Genomic DNA, 19,720 nt, shown 5'->3' on the forward strand with positions numbered 1-19,720 from the left:
TAGCTTTCTTCACAATTGCATCAGTATATTGGTCTCAGGATAGATCTTCAGAGATGGTGACACAGGAACATGAAACTGCTCACTCTTTCCACTGCTGACCCACAATGAGGATTAGTGTGTGTTCCCTTGAATTCCCTCTTCTTGAAGTCCACAATCAATTCTTTGACTTACTGATTTGCATGCAAAGTTGTTGTGACCCAAATCAACTAACCGATCTATTTCACATCTGTATCTTAAATTCATACCCACTATTTCCACGTTTCACAGATGGTGATGAGAACATAGAAATTGTTGCCATATGAAGGTGGTGAAATTGGTAAGTTTGAGGGCAGCTTTGGTGTATTGATAAAGGAATGGAGAGGAATCATGGCACAGTGGTGGGGGAAGGTGGGGAATTGTTTGAAGAACACACACTGACAATGACCAGCTGGACCAAATGACCAAGCTGTGGGGTGCATTCCATGTTACTTAGTCCTAGGAAAAGAAACCTACTTATTTTTAGAAATGGCATTGAAAGTACTGAAGTTCAGGAGTGAAATTAAAGGCAAAATTGGGAAAGCAAAGAGGAGCCTTGTAAAACCAAAGAACAAGAGAATAACCGAGGAAACATCAGAGTTTATTTCGGCCAATAAAGGATAAACTGTGTCTGGAGGTGACAGATGAGGGTGAGGGAGGGGTGGGAAAGATGAAGGATGGGGTGGAGGGTGAGGGAGGGGTATGAGGGATGAGGTGGAGAGTGAGGAAGAGGTGAGGGAGATGAGGGGAGGATAAGTGAGAGGTGTTGAGATGAGGATGAGGTGAAGGGTAAGGGAGAGATGAGGGTCGTGAGGATTGAGGGGAGGGGGAGAAGAGGAGAGATAAGGGATGAGTGGAGAGTGAGGAAGAGGTGAGGGAGATGAGGGGAGGATAAGTGAGAGGTGTTGAGATGAGGATGAGGTGAAGGGTAAGGGAGAGATGAGGGTCGTGAGGATTGAGGGGAGGGGGAGAAGAGGAGAGATAAGGGATGAGTGGAGAGTGAGGAAGAGGTGAGGGAGATGAGGGGAGGATAAGTGAGAGGTGTTGAGATGAGGATGAGGTGAAGGGTAAGGGAGAGATGAGGGTCGTGAGGATTGAGGGGAGGGGGAGAAAGAGGAGGAGAGATAAGGGATGAGTGGAGAGTGAGGTAGTGAGGGAGATGAAGGACGAGATGGAGGGTGTGGAAGATGAGGGACAGGGTGGAGGAAAGGAAAGGAGAGGGAGGAGTGCAGGAAGAAGGGGAAGAGGTGTCCGTGTTCGAGGTAACGAGGAGGTTTGTGAAATATTGGATAGAAAAAGCACAAGAACTCTTTTCATTATATGTATAAATTACCGAACTCAGATGAAATAATTCCAGACCATTACAGGGAGCAAGTTCGGAATTCTGCTAAGATTTAAAAGCCAATCTGAAAGGCGTCGCAAATGAAGTGTATGAGATGGTAAGCCTCGGTGGTGTAAATAGAAAGGGTCTATTTCCCACAGAGAGGGGCACAAACTAGTCGCATAAATGCGAGGAAGTCGGTCAGGAGGAAATATCATCAGTCGGCAGGAGCTGACTGCCAGAGACTGTGGATTCGTTTAAGCGGGTTCGGGGAACAACGCGGAGCCAGGTTCCGGACCGAGTGCGAAGTGGAGAGCATTTCTCCCAGCCGCACCGACAGGCTGCGCTTCAGTGTGTAAAACTGAAGTAGCGGCAGGAAATTCAAACGGAAAAGGAAGCGAGTACCACTGTCTCTCTCTGTAAGTTGTGCCACCGAGCGAGTTGGGAGCGCAGTCCAATGGAAGGTCTTGTGCACTACTAGTCTGCCTCTGCGCGGCTGTGCGTTAAATCCGTCGTCCATGTATCCTCCAAAGGGGCTTCACCTCTGCCTCCTGCTCCTTACCGGTCTCCATGCTATATCTACGGAGCCCAGCTACCAGTTTGACTCTCGCACCAATAACATCGCAATGAGCGCCCGCGACGGCGGCAGGGTGTATGTGGCCACCGACAACTCTCTGTACCAGTTCAACCGGAGCCTGGCGCTGGAGACGAGGGTGAGCACCGGGCCGCGGGTGGACGGGCCGTGCACGCAGAGAGGTGGTTGCTGCGTTCCCTGGAAGAACACCGATAATGTGAACAGGATCCTGGTGGTGGACGAGAAGAACCAGCATCTGCTCACCTGTGGCACGGTAAGAACGGGCGCCTGTGAGGTGCGTCAACTGAGCAACATCAGCGACTTCAAGGAGGACAGTTTGGGCCGAGTGGCCGCGCAAGATCCCCGCGCCTCCACCGTCGCTTTCCCAGTCGAATTCAATCGAAAGTCTTACATGCTGACGGCCGTCACGGCCACCGGCGAAAATAGCAGGTTTGTCCCCCAAAGCTGCGTGGGCAATAGCAGTTACTACGCGATAGAGGAAGCGCAGGTCTTTCTGAGATTACTGGAGGGATCGGACACCTTTCTTCATTATGACTCCGCTTTTAAAGAACCGGTTGTCAAGTTTCCGAATTCCGCGGAGCACCAATTTGTCCAGGGTTTCTTTTGGAGCAACCGTTTCTACATCTCACTCAATACCAACATGAGCGGCCCCCAGATTTTCTCCGTGGAAGGTCCTCTGTTAGGGAACGACGAGCTGTTTCGGTCCGACGCTCTGGTCAATGTATCCTGCCGACTGACCGGGAATGGAAATCTTCAGGTTCTATCATCCGCCCACATCCGGACCCCTCTCTCCCAGTCCTTCATGGCTGTAGTCTTCTCTCGACAGAAACAACCCCAGCACAATGCCCTCTGCGTTTACAACTTGGAGCAGCTTGACCGATATAAAAGCACAGATCAGGTAAGTTTGCTCTTGGTCATAATTTCACCAGGTTCCACGTCGAATTAAGGGCAAATAAATCACTAAAGCAGAGTAAACACGAGGAAATCTGCAGATGCTGGAAATTCAAACAACAACACACACAAAATGCTGGTGGAACACAGCAGGCCAGGCAGCATCTATAGGGAGACATCACTAAAGCGGAGTATTTCCCTAGCGTACACCAACATTTGTCAAATAAACTTACTGAATCCCAAGAGCACTCTGCTCATTTGAGCAGTGAGACCTGGCGGACCGGCCAAGGGTGAATATTTGGACAACAGATTAGCAGGCAGCGCTTTGGGATAAAATCAGCTCACTAACTCCTGCAGGGACCCACATTACCGACCCACATTACGGCCACTAGACCATGCGACGGAGTGCAGAATCCCATCGTCCCATCGAGTCTGCTTTGCCATTCCATCGTGACTGATTTATTTCCTCTATCAACCTCATTCTCCTGCCTCCCCCCATCCCTTTGATACTCTGACTAATCAAGAACCTGCCAACCTGTTTTAAATAGACCCAATGACAGCCTCCGCTGCCGTCTGTGGCAATGAATTCAAATCCGGTTGGAAGCTGAGCAATTTAACTTTATTTAATTAAATCAGGACTATCAACAGAAAGGGAAATACTTGCTCATTATTTGGACCCACCGTGGCACTGTGATTTCACTGATTTAATCAGAAGGCAGAAAAGGGGAACTTTTAGTTCTGGGCCCTGTGGAGATTGTGAAACTTACAGGCAAAATGGGGAAGTATTTTACAGAACCAAGACTGCAAGGCAGCAGAAAACCTGGTTTGGTGAGGAAGGGGCTGGAGTGACATGAAAAAAGAGATTAGGAAGGCAATGAGGGTGCAAGAAAAAATATTAGAGACTGACAGGCCTTGGAAGGAGAGAGGATCAGAGGAATGGTGCTGGTTGAAACCAAAATGAGGGAATGCACTCACACAATCTTTTTCCTGTAACTGGGAAAGCTAACAGTTTCATATTGTTTAATAGAAGCAGAAGATTTGATTTACAGGGAGGTCAAACTAAAACTTTATAAAATTCATTAGGACAAAGCTAGAATCTCCTGTACAGTTCTGGTCACTAAAATTCAGGAAGGACTGAAAGCACCACAGGAGACAGTTTGTCAGAATTTTGCTGAGGTTGATGAACGCTGGTTTGGCAGAAACAGACAATTAAACTGAGACAGTTTGTCTTCAGACACAGCTACTGAGGGGAGATCTTCCAAAGGTTTGTAATATTATGAGAGGTCCAGACAGTATGTACAGGAGGGGCCGAGTTCCCTCAGCAGGGAGGTCGATCAAAGGAGCCATCAAACTAAATTAATTGGTGTAAGTTGTTCCCAACCACCCCAGAGGTGCCACCTCACCCCTCCACTGAAAATTCGGAGTAAGGTCCAGAAACTGGGTTTTAATTTTAACGCTAAGAAGAGGCCCACACTTAGGAACAGTGTGTAGGAGAGGGTGCATAGGTGTGTTTAAGAAGGATAGGAAAGGTTCATTTGTTCATTATGTCCATGTCATATGATGTACAAACATAATCTTTCCATGACCCTGATTGTTCTTGGCAAACTTTTATATAGAAGCGGTTTGCCATTGCCACCTTCTGGGCAGTGTCTTTATACACTGGGAGACTGTAACCATTATCAATACTCTTCAGAGATTGCAAGCCCGTTGTCAGTCGTCACATAACCAGACGTGATATACACCAGCTACTCCTTCCAGGTGAGGCGACACTTCACCTGTGAGTTGGCTGGTGTGGTATACTGCGTCTGGTGCTCCCGGTGTGGTCTTTTATATATTGGTGAGACCCGATGCAGACTGGGAGACCGTTTCACTGAACACCTATGCTCTGTCCGCCAGAGAAAGCAGGATCTCCCAGTGGCCACACATTTTAATTCCACGTCCCATTCCCATTCTGATATGTCTATCCATGGCCTCCTCTACTATCAAGATGAAGCCACACTCAGGTTGGAGGAACAACACCTTATATACCGGCTGGGTAGCCTCCATGAACAATGACTTCTCTAACTTCCAATAATGCCCCTCCTCCCCTTCTTACCCCATCCCTGATATATTTAGTTTTTCCCCCCTTTTTTTCTCTCTCTGCCCATCACTCTGCCTGTTCTCCATCTCCCTCTGGTGCTCCACTCCCCCTTTCTTTCTTCCTAGGCCTCCCGTCCCATGATTTTTTCCCGTTTCCAGCTCTGTATCCCTTTTGCCAATCAACTTTCCAGGTCTCAGCTTCACCCCACCCCCCTCCGGTCTGCTCCTATCATTTCGCATTCCACCCCCCCCACTTTCAAATCTCTTACTATCTTTCCTTTCAGTTAGTCCTGATGAAGGGTCTCGGCCCGAAACGTCGACAGTGCTTCTCCTTATAGATGCTGCCTGGCCTGCTGTGTTCCATCAGCATTTTGTGTGTGTTGCTACTTTTAAATACATCCATCTTGTCCCCTTACCTTCGCCTGCCCCCTCCCCCTCCCAATATTTTAGAAAAGACAGAGAAGCAGATAAAAGGACTGGGATTGGTGAGGAGAGGAGTTTTGCTGTTAATCAGGGACAATATCTTAATGGTACTCAGTCTATATGAGTAGAGTTCAAAAATAATAAAGAAGCAATAACTCTGGCATTATACCACAAACCCCCTAATGGCCACCAGGAAACTGAGAAACAGACAGATTAGGAAAAGGTGCAAAAACAACAGTGTCTTTCTAATGGGTGACTAACTTCCCTAATAAAGACTGGGACCTCCTTAGTGCCAGTACTTTAGATGGGATAGAATTTGCTAGGTGCATCTAGGAGGGTTTCTTAAATCAACCTTTATAGGCCAACAAAAGGAGGGGCCATATCAGACCTGGTGTTGGGTAAAGAGCCTGGCCAGGTGACTGAGAATGGAAACAGTTGGGGAACAGTGACCATAACTCTTTAAGTTTTAAGATAGCTGTAAATAAGGATAAACATGGACCTTGTAGGAGAGTATTAAATTGGAGCAGGGCAAATTGATAGAGCATTAGGCAGGAACTCAGGAAAGTTAATTGGGAATAGCTGGTTTTTGGTAAGATCACACTTGACGTGTAGAAAGTGTTTAATAACTAACTACACAAAATAGGGGACAGGACAGGAGAGGTATGTTACAGTAAGAAGAAAGGACAAGGACATTGAATGTTGAGGTTGTGAAATTAATCAAGAAGAAATAGAAGAGGTATGTCAGGTTTAGGATGCTAAAATCAAACAGAGTGTTGAAGATTAAGAAGCCAGAAAATAACTGAAGAAGATGAATTAGGAAAGCCAGGAAGGGCAATGCGAAGTCCTTGGCAAGTTGGATTAAAGACAATCCCAAAGCATTCTGTACATACATCAAGAGCAGGATAGCAAGTAGGGAGCAGATAAGGCCACCTGAGGAATAAAATGGGGGGGGGGGCATGTGCTTGGCATGTGAGTGAGGATAAGTGTGTTGCATCAGTATTTACCAAGGAAAGGGCATGGAGGGTTGGGGGATCAGTGTAGAGTGTGCTAATTTGACAGGGAACTTTGAGATCAAGAAAGAAATAGTGTTGGATTGTTTTAAGAGCATTGAGGTGGATAAGTACCCAGGTCCTGACGCAATAAACCCCAGGTTATTGAGAAAGGCAAGAGATGAGATTGCTGGGGCCTTGACCAACATCTCTGTGTCCTCTATAGCCACAGAGAAGGTCCTAGAGGACTTGCAAGTACCTCGTGCTGTTCCAGTATTCAATAAGGGAAAGAGGGATAACCCTGGGAACTATAGACTGCTGAGTCTCATGTCGGTGTTTGGAAAGATACTGGAGAGAATTCTAAGGATAGACATAATGAGTATTTGGAAAACCACTGTGTAATTAGGGAGATCCTGTGTGGTTTTGTGCAGAGCAAGTTGTGTTTTATAACTGTTTTGAGGAGGTAATGAAGGTGATTGATGAAGTTAGAGCTGTGAATGTTGTCTACATGGATGTTAGACAAGATCCCTCATGGGAGGTGTCCAGAAGATTAAGAGTCCTGGGATTGTTGGTGAATTGTCCATCTGGATTTAGAACTGGCCTGCCATAGAAGTCTGAGGTACTGGTTGATAGGACTCATTCTAGCTGGAGGCCAGTGACTAGTGATGTTCAACAGCAATCCACACTGAGACCTCAGCTGTATGTGATCTATATCAATGACCTGGTTGAAAATGTAGATGCCTGTGTTGGTAAGTTTACAGATCATGCACAGATTGGTGGTGTTGTGGGTAGCAGGGAAGACTAAAAAAGAATGCAGTGCTTTAAAGATCAGTTGTCTATTTATTTATTTATTTAGAGATACAGTGCAGAATAGGCCTTTCTGACCCAATGAGCCACAATGCCCAACTACCTACTGATTAACCCTAGCCTGATCATGGAACAGTTTACAGTGACCAATTACCCTAGTGACCTGGGACGTCTTTGAGCTGTGGGAGGAAACTGGAGAGCTGGAGAAAACCCACGTGTACAAGGGATGAAGGTACAAACGTTCTTACGGGGACACTGGAATTGAACTCTGAACTCCGATACCCTGATCTGTAATAGCACCATGCTCTCTGCTGTGCTAACGTGGACAATATGGGTAGAGAAATGAAACATCAGATAATTGATTGTACAAGTATTCACCTCCTCCCCCACCCCCTTTAATATGACAATAAATCATCACTTGTGCAGCCAATTGGTCTTAGAAGTCACATGATTAGATAAATGGAGATCTGTTTTTGCAGACCTGTGTGCAGTCAAGGTGTTTCATTGGATTGTAGTAAAAATACACCTGTATCTGGAAGGTCCAACTGCTGGTGAGTCAGTATCATGGCAAAATGTACATCATGGAGATAAAAGAACACTCCAAGAAACTCTGCAAAAGGTTATTGAAAAGCACAAGTCAGGAGATAGATACAAGGAAGCTTCCAAGTCACTGAATATCCCTTGCAGTTAAGTCAATCATCAAGAAGTGGAAAGAATATGGCACAGCCGTAAATCTGCCTGGAGCAGGCCGTCCTCAAAATCTGAGTGACCCCCCTGTGCAAGTAGAGGACTAGTGAGGGAGGCCACCAAGAGACCTATGACAACTCTGGCGGAGTTACAAGATTCAGTGGCTGAAATGGGAGAGACAGCAGAAATGGCAACTGTTTATCGGGTGCTTCACCACTCGCAGCTTTATGGGAGCTTTATGGTATGGGATCCAAGGAGACCTTGTTTCATGGATCAGAAGGCAAAGGGTGGTTGTGGGTGGTTTATATTCTTCATGGAGGACAGTGACCAGTGGTGTTCTGCAGGGATCTGTTCTGGAACCCCTGCTCTTTGCAATTTTTAAAAATGACCTGGATGAGGAAGTAGAAGGATGGGTTAGTTAGTTTGTGGATGATACAAAAGTTGTGGGTGATGAGGTTTGTCAGAGGTTAGAGTGGGACATTGATAGGATGTAGAACTGGGCTGACGAGACAGAATTAATGGTAAGACTCTTGGCAATGTGGAGGATCAGTGAGATCTTGTCTCCATATGACACTCAAAACTGCTGCACAGGTTGACAGTGTTGCTAAGAAGAAGTACGGTCTGTTGGCATTCATCAACCATGGGATTGAGTCCAAGAGCCATGAGGTAATGTTACAACTATATAAACCCTTAGACAGACCCCACTCAGAGTACTGTGTTCAGTTCTGGTCACCCCATTACAGGAAGGACGTGGATGCATGGTTTTAAGGTGCTTGTAAGTAGGTACAAGGGCGTTGTCACAGCTATGTTTTTTACAGAGAATGGTGGTTGGGTGGGTGGAATACATTACCAGCGAAGGTGGTAAAGAAGGATACGATGGGGTCTTTTAAGAGACTCTTAGATAGGTACATGGAGCTTAGAAAAATAGAGGGCTATGCAGTAAGGAAATCCTAGGCACTTCTGGACTAGGTTACATGATTGGCACAACATTGTTTTATGCTCTACTGCTGTCTTATTCCCTACACAGTGACCAGCATCACCCAGCTGGTTTTCACCTTTCAATATTTCACTCAAAGTATTGACATCTTCAGGAACTGGGAATGCCCAAAGGTGCTCAAATAAATGTCTGCTGGGAATGCTGCCACAGGAGGGCAGTACCCATCATCAGGGACCCCCACCCCACCAACCCCATCATGCTCTCATCTTGCTGCTACCATCGGGAGGGAGCTGCAGGAGCTCGGGTCCCTCCCCACCCAGTTTTGGAACAGTTGTTGCCGTTCAGCTGCTGAACTCCTGAACCAGCGTGGATAACTTCACCTACCCCACCACTGAACTGATTCCACAACCACTGTCAAGGACTCAACAACTCATGTTCTCTCTATTATTTATTTATTACCTCTTTTTTTTTGTATTTTCAACTTTTGTTTTCTTTTGCACAGTGGTTGTCAGTCTGTGTTTTTTCATTGATTCTATTGTATTTCTTTGTTCTGCTGCAAGAAAATGATTCTCAGTAGTGTATTGTGATGTGTACAGACTTTGGACCTTTGAACTTTGAAATAATGGACAATGCCCATACAATGCTCTTGGTTGCATTGTAGTCACAAACTGCACAGACATGACAGGTTGTATATCGGACATTTGTTTGTTTCTAGAGGAATTCCTTTGGGGCATCATGATAGCCTGGTTGTTTATGTAACATAATCATAGTGCCAGCAACCCAGGTTCAATTCCTGCCAACATCTGTGAGAAGTTTGTATGTTCCACCCCAATAACTGTATGGGTTTCCTCCCACAAACCAAAGTGTGCAAATTAGTAGGATAATTGGTCACATGGGTATAATTGGGCAGCACAGGCCCATTGGATCAGAAGGGCCTGTTACCATGTCACTAAATAAAAGTTAAAAATACCCCTTCCCTTCTACATTGTCTTCCATTTTTCTATCATCTACGTGCCTATCAGAATTTCTTATATGCCCCTAATGTATCTGCTCATGCCAGGAAGTGGCTGACAACATTTAAGGGTACTTGGACAGGTACGTGGATAGGAAAGGTTTAGAGGGATATGGACCAAACACTGTCAAATGGGACTAGCTTGGATGGGAATCTTGGATCATTTGGACCATGTTGTGACTGGAGAAACAGGAGAAGTTGATAAATATGGAAGTGTTTATTCATCATGACAAACAGGCACTTGCTTGGAGATCCTCTCGGTAGAGTTTCCTAAACTCAAAGTACATCAAGACTTTATATTCTTGAGGAGATTGCTAATAGTAAAAAATGCAATGCAATTTCAAAAGCTACAATGACTTGCTTACTTCAATATTCTCTGTCTGACAAGTGAGTCCTTTGAAGTACACATTTGCAGTAGAAGCACAATGTGGTTGATAAGATGCCTTGAAGATTCAAATGTCTTTTCTGGGCAAACTGATTCATGTAGATTGTTTAAAAGCTTCTAAGGACAGAGAACCTGAGATTCTCTGATGCCCGAGATTCCTGATGTGAGAGCTGACTACCTGAGCACAAAAATATCCAAACTATTGATAGATAAGCTATGCCATGTTTGATGTGCTAGGTGATCGTATCAGACTGCTTTGCAAGCTTCCTTGAATTTGGATACATTGGTACAAATAACTTAGCCCATAGTTGCCTGGTTTGTTACAAGTCAATTAACATAACCCCATTGTCTAACGTTTGGTTGAAGCTTATGAGAACTACCTCTTAGCAGCCAACCTGTGGTGTGGGCCTGCAGTCAGTGGTCTGTTAAATAATACGGTTTGTTTGCAAAGGTGTCCTGTTAAACTCAAACTGATCACCGCTTGCAATCTACAATAAGAAATGAAGAATGGATCTCGCTTGAATTAATATCTGCTACATCAATTAGAATCAGAGTCATATTCAGGAAGATACTTTGGGATATGAGGGAGAGAGAGACTCAGGAGGATAAAGAAGGAAGGACACTGGTGGTGGGGGGTGGTGTGGGGAGAAAGGGGAAGGGAGAGAGAGAACAAAAGAACATGATGTTGACATGGTGGTGAGGAAGTCCACCCCTTCTCCAAATGACCAGGTGCTGTGTCTCACCGTGGCCGATGTGAGAAGAGCTCTGTGCAGGGTCAGCCCACAGAATGCTGCTGGACCAGACAATATTCCTGGTAGAGTGCTCAGAGGATGTGCAGACCAGCTAGCAGATGTTCTCACTGACATCTTCAACATCTCACTGAGCAGCGCCACCGTTCCAACATGCTTCAAGGCCACCATCATCGTCCCCGTGCTGAAAGTCTTCAGTGTCCTGCCTCAATGACTACCATCCCGTTGCACTCACATCCATCATCATGAAGTGTTTCGAGAGGCTCGTCATGAGGCATATCAAGACCCTGCTGCCCCCCTCACTGGACCCCCTGCAGTTCGCGTACCGCCCCAACCGCTCAACAGACGATCCCATTGCCATCACCCTCCACCTGGCCCTAACCCACCTGGACAAAAAAGATACGTAAGTTCGGATGCTGTTCATAGACTTCAGTTCAGCATTCAACACAATCATCCCTCAGAAACTGATTGGAAAGCTGAGCCTACTGGGCCTGATCACCTCCCTCTGCAACTGGATCCTAGACTTCCCGACTGGGAGATCTCAGTCAGTCCGGATCAGGAGCAGCATCTCCAGCACCATCACACTGAGTACAGGGGCTCCCCAGGGTTGTGTGCTCAGTCCACTGCTGTTCACTCTGCTGACCCACGACTGTGCTGCAACACACAGCTCGAACCACATCATCAAGTTCGCCGATGACATGACCGCGGTGGGTCTCATCAGCAAGAACGACAAGTCAGGAGGTGCAGTGGCTAACGGACTGGTGCAGAGCCAACAACCTGCCTCTGAATGTGAACAAAATAAAAGAGATGGTTGTTGACTTCAAGAGGGCACGGAGCGACCACTCCCCACTGAACATTGACGGCTCCTCGGTAGAGATCATAAAGAGCACCAAATTTCTTGGTGTTCACCTGATGGAGAATCTCACCTGGTCCCTCAACACCAGCTCCATTGCAAAGAAAGCCCAGCAGCATCTCTACTTTCTGCTAAGGCTGAGAAAAGTCCATCTCCCACCCCCCATCCTCATCACATTCTACAGGAGCAGTATTGAGAGCATCCTGAGCAGCTGCATCACTGCCTGGTTCGGAAATCACACCATCTTGGATCGCAAGACCCTGCAATGGATAGTGAGGTCAGCTGAGAAGATCACTGGGGTCTCTCTGCCCGCCATTACAGACATTTATACTGCACGCTGTATCCGCAAAGCAAACAGCATTATGAAGGACCCCACACACCCCTCATACAAACTCTTCTCCTTCCTGCCATCTGGGAAAAGGCATTTGGGCTCTCACGACCAGACTATGTAACAGTTTCTTCCCCCAAGCCATCAGACTCCTCAATACCCAGAGCCTGGACTGACACCAACTTACTTCCCTCAACTGTGCCTGTTGTCTTGTTTATTATTTATTGTAATGCTTGCACTGTTTTGTGCACTTTATGCAATCCTGGGTAGGTCTGTGGTCTAGTGTAGTTTTTTCCTGTGTTGTTTTTACGTAGTTCAGTGTAGTTTTTGTATAGTTTCATGTAGCACCATGGTCCTGAAAAACATCTCGTTTTTACTGTGTACTGTACCAGCAGTTATGGTCGACATGACAATAAAAAGTGATTTGACTTGATTTGACTTAAGAAAATTATACCTGCGTTAATTAAAGTGGTAATGTTACTACTAATAGTTTCATTGTCTTTTTACAGTTTGTCCTTAATTTTGTTTCCCTTTTAGAATCAATTAGACAGAACACCACTGTTTAATTACCCTGGATTGCTCTCAGTGTCAGCAACATTGGTGCAGAACTGGACTGTACTGTTCCTTGGGACAGAAGATGGACAATTAATTAAGGTCAGGACCATTATTTACAGGTTAACTATATAGCTTTACAAAACCCTTCCTAAAATGGCATCATACTGTTTTGCTGGAGCTGTACACTTTTATTTCTAATGAGGATAGCTTAAGTACTTTAGGTCAAAACACAATGTGTAAATTTTATTTAGAAATAATGAGCCGATCTGAGGCTCCAGATATGCAAATATTCACTGTCTATTGTTATCTGGGTTAGTGTTGTCAGTGGTGCATCTGTGTGTTGGGATTTCTGTCAGAAGATTTTGCTGGGATTGACTTATTGCTAGAGTACAGTCTGCTGGTTTTGCCATTTCAGGGAACATTGCATAGGGAGAATATTGCCAATCTGTGGTTTGGTAGACTTCTATTTTTTTGTTATTTATTGAGAGATACAACAGGATACCAGCTCCTCTGACCTAATGAGCCCATGTCACCCAATCACAGCTACGTAACCAATTACCACTCTCCCATACATCTTTGGAATATGGGGGAAACCAGAGGACCCAGAGGAAGTTCACGTGGTCCCAGGAAGATCGTAGAAACTCCTTACACTCAGCGGTGTGAATTTAACCACTTCCTATGGATCTAATGTTTTGCCATTTCTCTTCACTGAGACAATCCTGCCAGGCTGTCACAGGGAGTGTGTGTTTAAGGACCAGTGCCAATTCCTGATTGCTCTACAGCAAGGTTTTGGGAATGGCGCTGAACTTAGCTTGGTCCCACCATAAGGCAGCTGGCCATGTCTGACTTGTAGTTTGACAACTCCTTCTGGGTGTTGCACACCCGTACTCTGTTGCACACTTGCCTTGGGCCAGTTTCATGCTTTATTTGGCAGTGGCCTGAGTTGGCAAGATGCTGGAAGAACTCCGTGTGTCAAGCAGCGTCTGTGCTGGCAACAAGTGTGAGTCAACATTTTGGGTCACAAACCTCCATCAGGACCGGGATAGGCAACGGTCCGAAGTATAGGAGCAGAACTTGTTGCACGCACAGCCATATGGTCCATAGTTTTCTAACAATTTTACTAGATGGCAGTTCACGAGCTGCAGGCTGAGGGTCCAATTTTAGTGCACAATGGATTCCACTGACCGTTGTTACAGGCGTTTGAGTTCGTGCTGCACTCCAGAAACCTGATCATGAGATCTGAGGTGCCAGAATGAGAGAGGTCTGCACTTTTAAAGTTCAAAGTAAATTTATTATCAAAGTACATATACAGTATGTCAACATATATAACCCTGAGATTCATTTTCTTGTGGGCATACTCAATACATCCATTATAGAATACATTAATAACCATTATAGAATCAATGAAATACCACACAACTTGGGCATTCAAACAGTGCGTAAAGGACAATGAACTCCAAAGACAAAATGAAAGAAATAATAAATTAATTAATAAACAATAAGTATCGAGAACAGGAAATGAAGAGTCCTTGAAAAAGTGTCCATAGTTTGTCGGAACTTTTCAATGATGGTACAAGTGAAGTTGAGTGACTTTGGTTCAAGAGCCTGATGGTTGAGGGTGAATAACCGTTCCTGAACCTTAGGGTGTGAGTCCTGAGGCACTGTACCATCTTCCCGATGGCAGCAGTGAGAAGAGAGCATGTCCTGTGTGGTGAGGGATGATGATGGATGCTGCTTTCCTGCGACAACACTCTGTGTAATGGGAATGGCAGTACATGTAGTGGACTGGTCCTTCTCCACTACTTTTTATAGGATTTTCTATTCAAAGGCATTAGTGTTTCCATACCAGGCTATGATACAGCCAGCCAATACACTCTTCACTACACATCCATAGAAGGTTGTCAAAGTTTTCAATAACGTGCTGAATTTTCACAAAATCCTAAGGAAGTAGAGATGATGCTGGGCTTTCTTCAAAATTGCACTTACGTGCTGGTTCCAGGATCGGTCCACCAAAATGATAACACCGAGGAATTTAAAGTTGCTGACCCTCTCCACCTCTGATCCTCCGCTTTCTCCTACCAATCACTGTTTAATTCAATTTAAAATTGTCCATCGTTATTATTTAACAAAGGAGAAACTATCTAAAATATTTCCTGATGTAGATAATTACTGTGATTGATGTAAAACTGAAGTAGCTACTTTGTCACATAAGTTCTGGTCATGTTCTTCATTAAAACTGTTTTGGAAATCTTTATTTTCTACAATCTCTAAAGCTTTGAAAATTAATTTACAACCTAATACATTGACTGTTCTATTTGGAATAGTTCTGCATCATATTCAGGGTATTTCATCTTCAGATCAACATGTAATTGCATTTGTTACATTGTTGGCAAGAAGGGCTATTTTATTAAAATGGAAAGATATCTCTTCCCCGACATTAATTGAATGGTTTTCTCAAGTAATGTTATGTCTCAGCTTGGAAAAAATTGGAAGTAGAACTTTTGAACCACGATTTGATTTTGAGAGAAGATGGGGTTCTTTTGCCAAATATTACCATTTAATTTGAATTATTCTATATGGTTTCCTTCCAATTTTATCATCTTTTTTTAAAAAATGTGAATTGGCGGTTGATGACTTTTTTCTATATATCTAGATGATGGTTAAACGTATTGCTTCCGGGGGTTGATTCCTAATGGGTTTTTTTTGTAGTTAATTTTTTTTTCTCTCAGTTAGATGGGGTTCTTTTTTTTTCCTTTTTTCTATATATAATTTTTTTTTCATTTTTATATATTACGAATAGTTTTTTTTCTTCAGCTCTATTAATTGTATACATATTAATTTGTTGAAGTTTTCTATTATTCTATAGTTGTAGAAGATTATGTATTAATAAAAATATTCTAAAAATGAAAAAAACACAGAGGAATTTAAAGTTGCTGACCGTCTCCACCTCTGATCTTCCGCTTTCTCCTCCTGAAGTCAATAATCAGTTCCTAGGTCTTGTTCATATTGAGTAAGAGGTTGTTGTGACACCACTCAGCCAGATGTTCAACCTCCTTCCTCTATGCTGATTCATCACCCCTTTTGACTCGGCCAATGACAGTGGTGTCATCAGCAAACTTTAAAGTACATTTATTATCAAAGTGCGTATTCATTATACAACCTTGAGATTTGGCTCCTTTCAGGCAGCCACAAAACAAGAAACACAAAATAAAAATAAAAAGAAGACCAACAAACAGCCAATGTATATAGAGTGAGGATAAAAAACAAATCTTCCCAACACCCTGCCTTTTCAATCCACATGGCCCGGCATTTAGCTTGTTTAAGCATTCGCTGTAAGACCCAACAATATGTTCTGGGCCTGGACCCCACCGCCACTGCAAATCTCCTGGGATTTTCAGGAGATTACGGTCTCTAGAGTTTACAGAGAGAAACTCTCTCAAGTTTTGCGGCAGTTCTGTGGGTGAAAACACTATGTTAATGAGAGAGGTTAGAGGAGAATGGTCAGACTGCTTCAAGCTGACAGGAAGGCATCAGTAATTCAAATAACCACACATCAAATAAAACAGTGGTGAGCATCCCTGAGCACACGCCACATTGAACCCTGAAGCAGATGGCCGAGCACAGCAGAAGACGACAAATATACACTCCGTCGTCACTTCATTAGGTTCAAGAGGTAGGTAGTAAAGTGGCCACTGAGGAATTTGCTTGGGTGTGTTGGCATGGCATGCAACAAAAACAGGAACATTCAATAATTCACACAAAATGCTGGTGGAACACAGCAGGCCAGGCAGCATCAATAGGGAGAAGTGCTGTCGACGTTTCGGGCCGAGGTCCTTCGTCAGGACTAGTCTGCCTGGCCTGCTGTGTTCCACCAGCATTTTGTGTGTGTTATTGTTTGAATTTCCAGCATCTGCAGATTTCCTTGTGTTTGCCCTTTACATTCAATAATTGTAAGGAATATTTAAAGGTATATGGACAGGAAAGGAGTGGAGGGTTATGGGCTGAGTGCGGGTAGGTGGGACTAGGTGAGATTAAGAGTTCAGCACTGACTAGGAGGGCCGAGATGGCCTGTTTCCGTGCTGAGATTGTTATATGGTTATATAAACAAGTTAGAGGTTAAAGTATGAATGGAGAATAAAATGTACATAACTACATAAACACCAGCATGTATTTACAATGTAAACAGCTTTATAAAAAGTGGTTCAAAGTGTTTACAGAGCAGTGCAATGACTGAGGTAATAGGTGGTGGGATGGGCTAACTAGAATAGTTGATCAGATTAACTGTCTGGGAGAAAGAAACTTTTAAGATAGTGCGAGATTTCTATTTTAATGACCAAGAGGGAGCATTTAGAAAAGTCAGTATGCTGCTTGGGGAGTTTCTGCAATGATTTTCCTGCCCATTTCTCTGTCCTGGAAACATACAAGTCCTGCAGTGATGGTAGACTTCAGCTAATGACCTTTCCTGCTGACCATTTCACTGTGGTGTTCATACAGTGTGCTGAGAGAGGATGCTGTACCAAACCAGACAGTAATGGTTGATGTGAGGAAACTCTCTATGATGGCATTGTAGTACAGAACCAATATGTTCTGGGAAAGATGGAATTTTACCAAATGCCACTGTCACGTACCCCGTGACTGGGTTAAAGAACCAGCAGAAATAGAAAACACTTTGGAATCTGGTATTACTAGTAACTAATAGTGCTTATTAGTAAACTAAGCAATACGGTAATATAAATGCAAAAATATATGAAACATGTCAGCAATGATATATGCAGAAGTGTGGAAATAGGAACCAAAACTAGTCTATTTCAAACCTAGGGGTAAATGGATAGAGTCTTATGATGGTGAAGAGTTCAATTCAGAGGTAGTTACTTAGTGTGTGTGTGTGTGTGTGAGAGAGAGAGAGAGAGAAAAGCCATTGCCGTCTTACCATTCTTCAGTGATGGAACTATCACCCAGGCAAGGGAGGACACACAAACAGTCCCCACCAGTTGCATCTTCTCACACTGTGAGCCACTGATCGATTCCCCGAATCAATCCTCCAAAAACCCCACCTTCACATGGGTGCACAAAGCTCGTTCAGTGTCCCGTGGTCTGTCTGTGTGTGTCCCAACGGACCTGCTTTTTATCTCCACATGCTGGACACCAGCTGTCCTTCAATCGGCTCTGCCCTGCTGTCTCTGCAGGAATCTTTACAAGCAGGCAAAGTGTCCTTGGAGAAAGGTAAATGATCAACAAAGGAACCATAACGTTAAATCTCGTCTCTCTCTCTCATTTGCGCTGGACGCCTCCCCCTCCCTCTCTCAATAGCAGTACAGTTCATAGGGTCAATTCTGGACCCCTTTTCAGACTCGGTTTGCCCATCACACCACAAAAAGTACATCCTCCGCCAAGCCTTTTTGTTAATGGAGATAGTGTTCTCCACACATGAGGTCCTGTGTAATAAAGATGCCCAGCAACCTCAAAGCTAAAGTGGTGTGAACTGTAGGGTTGTTGATAATGAATGGAGGCAGAGGAGACACATTTCTCATGCAGTCAATATGCATCTCCAGTTTTGAAGGTATTCTGCTCCAAGTTGTGATATCTTGTAACAATCCTCATTGTTGGCATGTCTGGATGGTTCTGGTTCATATTGCACTTTTATGCATAGTTTTGCTTTGAAAAGAACGTAACAAAAAGGAAAGGAAGATACTTTTTCAATGGTTTGTCTTAGTGTAGGGCATCCCTCAGGCTCCACAAATACTGTCTGACTCACGGAGTTCCTTCAGAAGGGATATTTTCTTGTGATTTGTTTCTGAACACTGTCTTTGACAACCTTAGCCTTTTGAAGTGGACTCTCTGTAAGGTTGGGGGATTCAGCAGCCAGTCTGAGCACGGTATACTCTCCCAAGCCAATAATGAGAAATGTGAATGAAGATTAGCAGGTTTATGTGATATTATGCTATTGTAAGTCAGATATCAGTTCAGACTATGGAAGTAGATGAATTAACTGCATGATTTTTATTGCAGCTGGTTCTGGATGAAAATATGGAAGTTATTCGCCCAAGTATTCTGAATGAGCTGAGAGATGAATCTCCAATACGCCACAGCATATTGCTTGATAAAGTGGACCCAAATTACTTATACCTGTTAACTGAGAGGATGGTAAGCTGATACTTCTTTACAGTCTATTTATATAGTGTATTTAATTTTATTCCCACGATGAGGGATGGTTGATGCTAGTTACCACCTGTAGTTGCCCTGGGATGGCACTTGTTGGCTGGCTCTTCGATTTATTGCTTTGTGATTAGTTTAGCCATGTGCAGGACATTTAAGAACAACCATGTTATAGAGTCATAGAGAAGTACAGCACAGAAACAGGCCCTTCAGCCCATCTATTCCATGCCAATAGCACTTAAACTGCCTTCTCCTGTCAATCTGCTGTCAATAGCCCTCCATACCCCTACTATCCAAACTTGTCTTAAAAGTTAAAATCAAGCTCATATGCATCATTTTTGCAGACAGCTCATCCACACTCTTACAACCCTCTGAGTGAAAATGTTTCTCCTCATGTTTTGCTTAAACTTCTCATCTTTCTTCCCTAATCCATGACCTCTGGTTGTATACCCCTCATTATTTTGTACACCTCTGGCAAGTCTGCTCTCAATTTTCTATGTTCTAAAGAATACAGTCCTAATCTATTCAATCTTTCTCTATAACTCAGGTCCTCCAGACCTGGCAACATCCTTGTAAACTTTCTCTGCACTCTTTCAAACTTGTATACAGCTTTCCTGTAGGTAGGTGACCAAAACTGCACACAATACTCCAAATTAGGCCTCACCTACATCTTATACATCTTCAGCGTAACATCCCATTTTCTGTACTTACGAAGGCCAATGTGCCAAAAGCTTTCTTTACCACCATATCTACCTGTGATGCCACTTCCAACGAATTATACCCAGGTCTTTGTTCTACCACACTCCTCAGTGCTCTACTCTCATTGGTCCTACCATAGTACAACACCTTGCACTTGTCTACAATGAACTCCATCTGCCATTTCTCAGCCCATTTTTCCAGCTCTTGCAGATCCCTCTGTAAGCCATGATAGCTTTCCT

General features: G+C 44.0%; 1 protein-coding gene across 5 annotated transcripts in view; it reads left to right on the top strand.

Moving 5' to 3' along the window:
* Positions 1 to 1,516: 1,516 nt before the first annotated feature.
* The window catches only part of LOC132403919 (plexin-C1-like), a 40,148-nt gene continuing 21,944 nt past the window's right edge, over positions 1,517 to 19,720 (top strand). For 3 of the 5 annotated variants that reach the window (XR_009515392.1, XR_009515393.1, XR_009515394.1), the window contains exons 1-3: positions 1,517 to 2,829; positions 12,609 to 12,725; positions 18,636 to 18,770. Coding sequence is in view for 1 of the 5 variants with exons in the window: in XM_059987742.1 (XP_059843725.1) it covers positions 1,855 to 2,829; positions 12,609 to 12,725; positions 18,636 to 18,770 (1,227 nt within the window). In the remaining 4 variants the exon portion in view is untranslated. The remainder of the gene's footprint in view (positions 2,830 to 12,608; positions 12,726 to 18,635; positions 18,771 to 19,720) is intronic. The other 2 variants (XR_009515395.1, XM_059987742.1) reach the window with 2 other exon arrangements.

Source organism: Hypanus sabinus, chromosome 13 (assembly GCF_030144855.1).
Source record: "Hypanus sabinus isolate sHypSab1 chromosome 13, sHypSab1.hap1, whole genome shotgun sequence".
Taxonomy (NCBI): domain Eukaryota; kingdom Metazoa; phylum Chordata; class Chondrichthyes; order Myliobatiformes; family Dasyatidae; genus Hypanus; species Hypanus sabinus.